At 44.9% G+C, this 7,269-nt stretch overlaps 1 protein-coding gene across 1 annotated transcript; it reads right to left on the bottom strand.

Moving 5' to 3' along the window:
• Positions 1-1,075: 1,075 nt before the first annotated feature.
• LOC119361392 (trinucleotide repeat-containing gene 18 protein-like) lies at positions 1,076-3,026 on the bottom strand. The gene is made up of 4 exons (XM_037626621.1): positions 2,604-3,026; positions 2,452-2,499; positions 1,663-1,752; positions 1,076-1,338 (listed from the first exon to the last, which is right to left on the bottom strand). The coding sequence occupies exons 1-4, from the start codon at positions 3,024-3,026 to the stop codon at positions 1,168-1,170; spliced, it is 732 nt and encodes a 243-aa protein (XP_037482518.1). The 3' UTR covers positions 1,076-1,167.
• Between the last annotated feature and the right edge of the window lie 4,243 nt (positions 3,027-7,269).

The raw sequence follows: 7,269 nt of genomic DNA, 5'->3' as shown, positions 1-7,269 counted from the left end.
GGTCGGGCGCTCTTTCGTTTTTTTTCCTTTTCCCTTTTTACACTTTCTTGTTTTTCATTTTTGTTCTTTATAAATGTTCAAAAAATCTTAAGGAATTGGGAAAATGTTTTCGAGAATTTGAAAAATGCTCTTGGATTTCCAAAAATATTTACGAATTTGAAAAAAATATTATTTGGATTTCCAAAAATTGTTTCGAATTTCCAAAAATATTCACCAGTTTGAAAGAGCGTTCATGAATTTCAGAAAGTGTTCATGGATTTAAAAAATATATTCCAAGACATGCTGTAGAATTTGGAAAATGTTCTCGGATTCAAAAAAAGTGTTCCAAGTTTTGAAAAAATGCTGGCGGGTTCGAAACCGGGAGTTGGAAAAAATGTTCATGAATTTTAAAAAATGTTCATGAATTGTTTTCCGTCAAGTTCAAAAAATGACTGTTTGTTAACAAAAGTTTACAATTTAAAAATATCTTGGCGAATTTTGAAAAATGTTAGTGGATTGGAGCGCTAGTAGACGCGTCCTTTTTAAAGTATATACTGACTTTTCGCTAATTGTTGCACAGTTTAGTTGGGGCTCATTTGGAATTTACTAGGCGAGCTGGCTGGACGCGACAGACCGGCAATGCTACACGTACAAACGATTTACAGCCTTTTATAAAATGGTTAACCTTGATTGGTCAATAGGTGAGCGGGGCGGCTCATCCTCTAAAAATCGGGAGGAGAGGTTTGTGATTGGTTGTTAGATAAAAGAAGCGTGTAAGTTTTTGTATGTCTAACATTTTTGCGCGACAAACTGCTTAGGTATGTGACCCGAGCCGCTCCCCACTGTAACCAGTACTACCAGCCGCCGCCGCCCGGCAAGGAACTGCCGCCGACGAATCCCCACCCGCCGATCTATCTCCACTGCTACCCGCCCTAGCCTTGCCCACCGCTCCACACCACATAATCCCACGCCCACCGCCGGCCTCTCTGTTACGGCTGCTGCCGGCGCTGGACGACGGCGGCTGCGCGAAGCCCCAGCTCGCCGCCGTTGGTGGCCGAACCGGTCATCAAGCTGCCGGCGTTCCGTGGGTACTTGTCCTCTTCCATCTTTCCGAATCGGAGCCCGCTTGTAGAAGAGAAGAGAGAGAGAGGACCCAACACTCGGAGCTGCTGCATCTACCAGTTCGATTCAGAGTCTGAACCGACAAGGATCCAATGAAGAAGGAATCCGGGCGATACCAGTGGCGTTTTCGGACTCGGATTGCCAAAACCTACTCGAATCAGCACTGAGGTCTGTAGGTACACTGCGGTCTGCTTCGATCTTGTCACAATCATCCCTCTTCTTGCACCCTGCGTGCTCCTGAACATATTCCAAAAGGATGGAGGAAATTTCAACATGTTAGAGTTACCACTTCAGAAAGATGAGTTAACTAAAGATTAACACATCAAGACATTGTTCCACATAACACTTGCAAGCAAAGCTAAGATGGAAATAAATCATTTCTTCATATAAAGAGTGCTAATTGACAACAAAATGAAACAATAACCTAGAACAATGGCATGTTAGAAACTAGTAAGAAAATTAACTCAAAGATTCAACTACATAGCTATTCTGTGTAGGAATTTTTATGTGTTGACACCATAACATATTGTAAAAACACAAAGGCAACTTCAATAACATTACCTCTGGAAGTTGAGGTGAAGCCTGCTGCTGAGTATTCTTCTCCCTCTGCTCCTGATGGGCAGAACCTTCAGTGGGTGCCTCTGCCTGGGCCTAATAACAATAAAAGAATGAATTTTAGCGCTCCTCAGCATATTGCAAAAGCACAGACGAAATTCCCATGTTAAAGTGCTTCCACTTCATAAATACTAGTGTCTAGATTAATTTTCTGATAACAAATCTTTTGACAGAGGAAGTTCATACATTTGACTTCAGGCTCTGTTACTAAAAGGCTGCAGTAATCAGGACACGACCTCATGATTTCCCCACAATTTACAGACAACAATTTCAACAAGATAGCCAATTGCTTCAAAATATGATGCCATACTGAGAGAAGAACCACGACCAACAATGAATGTGTACTGCTGGCCGACTAAAATACCAACCTACTCCAACATTTGCCCAAGATTCCTCCTATACACTGAAAACTGATACATTTGATGCGGCAGCGAGATTTCTTGCCAAAAATATCACAGGAACCACTGACAAGACATGATCCTCATATTTATTTCCCTACATTTTACAGTCGCAATCATATATGCTATCACGGTAAATAGGATAATCAATTAATTAGCACAACGATTTGTTCAAGACTCTGCTTCTATTACAGCAAGTCAAACTGTCCCCAACATTTGCCCAAGATACTGCTCCTATTTATTCTGGACTGGATCATCCCCAAGGATTTCAACAAACATAGGGATCACAATTCTACATCCCGAACAGAAATGAAGTCCAAGATTTAGGCTATAATACCTTTATAAGATTGTGCCAGAGCTCCGCTATGGCGTGCGACGATGTCACCTGCTCGACAGAAACCAAGAAACGCTCAAGAACGCAATCCAAAGACTCCCAAGAACTCCAAGAAACAGCAACAGAATGTCGCAACAAACCAAGCACGCCATCACCTGCGCCTCCGGCTTCTTCTTCTTGCTCGTCCCCTCGGCCAACGACCCACCCGCCTCCTTGATGGCCGTCTGCTCCCGTAGCAGCTGCTGGAACACCGCCGTGCTGTCGAACGGCCGGGCTCCGGAGGCCGCGGCGTCGGCGTCCTCGGGGCTGCTGCCACCGGAGCTCGAAGATGAAGACTCCGAAGAAGGAACTGCGGGTGCGGATGGGAGATTCTTGCCCTTCCGGTCGAGCCCCGCCGCAGCGGAGCTCGAGCCTCCGGCCTGCTCGCGGTCCCGCTCTTCTTGGGGCCGCTGGAGGGGCGCTGCAGGGGGGAGAGGTGGCGGCGAGGAGGCGGAGGCGGAGGTGGCGGAGGCGGCGGCGTTGGAGGAGTCCCCGCGCTGCCCATGGGCCGGTTCTGCTGTCCCTGAACCGGACCCCATCGCGGCGGGAGAACCTTGGCTCATTACGCTGCTGCGGGAAGGACCAAAGTGGTAATGGGGACAATGTGAGGGGCGTGGAGGAGAAATGTGCTGAGGGTGGGGCTGGCAATCTGGAGAAAGCCTTGCGGTTATTTATAAAGGTGGCATGGTACGGTGAGTTTGTACGGAGACGGGGAAGCTGGCACGGTTGTTTGCGACGTGTTTGGTTACATCACTAGATCAGTATCGCGCCTTGGCACGAGGGTGCCGTCCCCAGCGTTTTGGTCCATCAGATATGATAATGAGTTGGGAATACTACTGATTTTGAAGTGCTGAAAGCTTTCATAAATGGGAAAAAAAATATTTACATAAAATGCATTCAGATACATATAAAAATTGGTTTCTTTGTCATACATAGACATGATGACACAATCATAATATACACATGAGTTAAATAATAAGTCTTGGCAGGTACAAAAGATTCGGAAGTCCTAATTAAAGTTTCCCCTAAATGAGTACAGTCCTTAAGAAAAAGCTGCAGAAGTAATTGGTTAATAAAAGCATTTTAGAACTGTATATATTAACATATATGTGGTTGAAGTTAAATACAATATCAAGCTCACATACATTCTTGAAGCACCTATTAAATGTTTCAACAAAAACTGCGACTTTTATTGGAGGCTTCAGAAACATCCAGCCGACAGTCTCAAATTGGAGGCTTGAATTAAAGAAGGATCTTCAACTACTTCAACACAAGATCAAAGACAAGCATTCCACCTTGTTATAGCAGTGGTTGTCAGATAATTTTGAAATGATTCTCATGTTGCCCAAAACTGAAACTGGATATTTTTTCTTTTGCTTCTGTTTTCTCCTTTCCCTTTGTAACATACTATTTTTTTAATGAAAATATACCATAGAACTATTGTTCTACGGTTTGCAGCTCAAAAAAAGTTAAATTACCTAAAGGGCTACGTCCATGTTCTTCAGTCCTATTCACACTGAGGAAATAATAGAAAACTCGTACACATGACAAAAAATAGATCTTCAGTCCTGCAAGAGAACCATTAAAATATGGGTCCAGAAATCAACATGGGTTTACGGCCTAAAGGAAGAAAAATATGCGTGTAACTTTGCACAACATATTGAATGAAAGGTACGATAATATCAACCTACAAAAAATGACTATGTATGGATTAACAACACTAACCACTGTATGTCTGAGTGAAAAAACAAAACTGAATCAGCAATGTAACTTTTATATATATAGCTATCAGGTTACAAATTACAATGCACAAATCGTCAATGCTAATCTCGATGTGCTTCAGGTATTGAACAAGCAGAAAAATAATTAGCGACATGAGTATAAAAAATTGGTCAGTAAAGATTAGATGAAAATGAAAAAGAAATAAAGAAAAATAGGAATCAACCTGGACACAATGTGGATATTTAATCTCAGCAGGACAGTAAACCAATTCCAACTAATTTCCTTTTTGACATAAATATTGGTGGAGATCGTCACGTTAATTAGAAATCAAAGTTGAGCGCACTGCTCAACATCGTAATTTGGTGGCTGAGAACATGCCTCTTTCGCCTTGACAGCCTCCATGCCCTTAAGTGCTGCGCTGGCAGCACCATATGTTCATCTCCCTCCAAGGGCAGAAATGAACATGGCAGCATCATAATTAATTAATACTAATAGGACGGATTAATGTTAAGAATACGAATGGGGAAGTAGCTCAAATGATAACTGAAACTCCAGATCATTCATATATCCCTCTAAACCTTCATAACTAAAACAAAATCTGTCTAAAATCGGTAACTACATGAATGGTTCACGGAGCTTGTATCCCTATAATAAGGATATAAAACATCTTAGCGCAATACTCTCTCAGAAAGAGAACAACTTAGTTCAATAAAGCAAACATCTTATTTCTGAAACCTGCGAAGTTATAAAAAGAGTTGAAAAGATTACTAATCTGAATAGGAGCTCTACAATTTAGAGGGAGAAGAAAATGGAAAAGAAAGAATGAGACAGGAATGCTACTATGAACACAGGTTATATATGTGAAAATCAATAATCTCTATTTTAGAAACACCACTCCTAACTGGAGCATAAAACACGACAGTAGAAGCATGAGCCTCCAATGCTTCTGAATTTTCTTTTAAACTCTACTTCTAAGATTTTTAGTCTACTGTGATTATCACTTTGATTGATATGCACACATCGACTTCTTAAATAATAGAACTGGACAACTGCCATGCCATCCAACATCACCATGACAATAAAGGTGTGGCTCTACATTTTTTGTTGACAGAAATACAAAAGGAATGAAACATAAAAGGCCGTATGGCCACAATAAAGCATACCAGAGGAATAACTTTGCATACTATCGGTGTCAAAACCGGCGGATCTCGGGTAGGGGGTCCCGAACTGTGCATCTAGGCGGATGGTAACAGGAGACAAGGGACACGATGTTTTTACCCAGGTTCGGGCCCTCTCGATGGAGGTAAAACCCTACTCCTGCTTGATTGATATTGATGATATGGGTAGTACAAGAGTGGATCTACCACGAGATCAAGGAGGCTAAACCCTAGAAGCTAGCCTATGGTATGATTGTTGTTGTGTCCTACGGACTAAAACCCTCCGGTTTATATAGACACCGGAGAGGGCTAGGGTTACACAGAGTCGGTTACAATGGTAGAAGATCTACATATCCGTATCGCCAAGCTTGCCTTCCACGCCAAGGAAAGTCCCATCCGGACACGGGACGAAGTCTTCAATCTTGTATCTTCATAGTCTTGGAGTCCGGCCGATGATGATAGTTCGGCTATCCGGACACCCCCTAGTCCAGGACTCCCTCAGTAGCCCCTGAACCAGGCTTCAATGACGACGAGTCCGGCGCGCATATTGTCTTCGGCATTGCAAGGCGGGTTCCTCCTCCGAATAATTTGTAGAAGATTGTGAACACCAGGATAGTGTCCGGCTCTGTAAAATAAATTCCACATACCACCGTAGAGAGAATAATATTTGCACAAGTTCAATCTGCTGACGTATTTTGTGGCGTGACGTCACACCACAACCAAGCCTTTACTCGAATCGTTTTTATTATACCACCTCAGCGCGTTTAGCGAAGCGGTTTCCTTGGCACGTCTTGTCGAGACAGAGATCGTGTCCCCTTATTCCGGGATTCTCATCAATACGGACGTGGGTAACCCAACCGCGCCCGTTGCCACGCCCCCCCCCCCACATCGAAGGCGAGTTCCAAACGGTCACGGGGACGGCTCTTGGTATTCTCCCCCTTTATAATGAGACCAAGGCATGTTCCTTTTCTTCAATCCTCCATCGAATCCGCCCCTCGCCCTGAGTTCCAACATCCAAGGCTCCAGATTCGGGCGCTTCAGACCTTCGACAATGTCCGGCTCCGACCTACAGGGCCGGTGGATGCCCTCCTCCGTCACGGAAGAGGACGTGCTAAAGCTGAGAGACGTCAGGTACTTAACCTACGAGATTTCGCATAGGTTACCTGCCCAAGGGCAAGTCATTCCTACTCCCGAGCCTGGCGAGAGTGTCGTGTTCGTGCCTCACCTCCGTCGGGGTTTAGGCTTTCCGATGGATCCCTTCGTGAGGGGGCTCATGTTTTACTATGGGCCGGAATTCCACGACTTGGCTCCGGAGTCCATCCTCCATATCTCATTGTTCATTGTTGTTTGCGAAGCCTTCCTCCGCACTACCCCTCACTTCGGTTTGTGGCTCAAGACCTTCAGTGTGGAGCCAAAGATGATCGAGGGGCGACAGGCAGAGTGCGGAGGGGCCGTTATAAGTAAGAGGGCCGATGCTCCATGGCTCGAGGGCTCCTTTCAAGAGGAGCTTGGTTTGTGGCAGCATGAGTGGTTCTACATCACCGCTCCCCGGGGCACCAAGCAGGTGGCGCCACCCGCCTTTCGCTCGGGCCCTCCACAACGGCTGCGTCATGGGTCAACAAAGAGCTTGACTGGGGGCCGTCCAAGGACGTGCCACTTTTGCAGGGCCGCATTCGAGACCTCCAAGAAAGGGAAATCAATCTGGTTGTAGTGGCGCAGGTTATGCTGATTCAGCGCTATCTGCCCTGCAAACGTCGTCCCCTCCGTCTATGGGAATTCAATCCGGAGGGACCGCGAGCTCTTCAACACTTCATGGGTACGACACCCATGGAGATGTATAAATTGTTCTTCGGATCACAAGAGATGTGTACGGACTTGACCGAGGACGCCGTCCTAAGCTGCA

Source organism: Triticum dicoccoides, chromosome 2B (genome assembly GCF_002162155.2).
Source record: "Triticum dicoccoides isolate Atlit2015 ecotype Zavitan chromosome 2B, WEW_v2.0, whole genome shotgun sequence".
Classification (NCBI taxonomy): domain Eukaryota; kingdom Viridiplantae; phylum Streptophyta; class Magnoliopsida; order Poales; family Poaceae; genus Triticum; species Triticum dicoccoides.
Note: the sequence above shows the minus strand (reverse complement) of the source record. Positions and strands in the feature narration are given on the sequence as shown.

Coding starts and splice junctions, on each gene's coding strand:
- LOC119361392 (XM_037626621.1), bottom strand. CDS start 3,026: ATGGGGTCCGGTTCAGGGACAGCAGAACCGGCCCATGGGCAGCGCGGG. Junction 1,753..2,451: donor TCTGGCACAATCTTATAAAG/GTATTATAGCCT, acceptor TATTGTTATTAG/GCCCAGGCAGAGGCACCCAC. Junction 1,339..1,662: donor CTTCACCTCAACTTCCAGAG/GTAATGTTATTG, acceptor GAATATGTTCAG/GAGCACGCAGGGTGCAAGAA.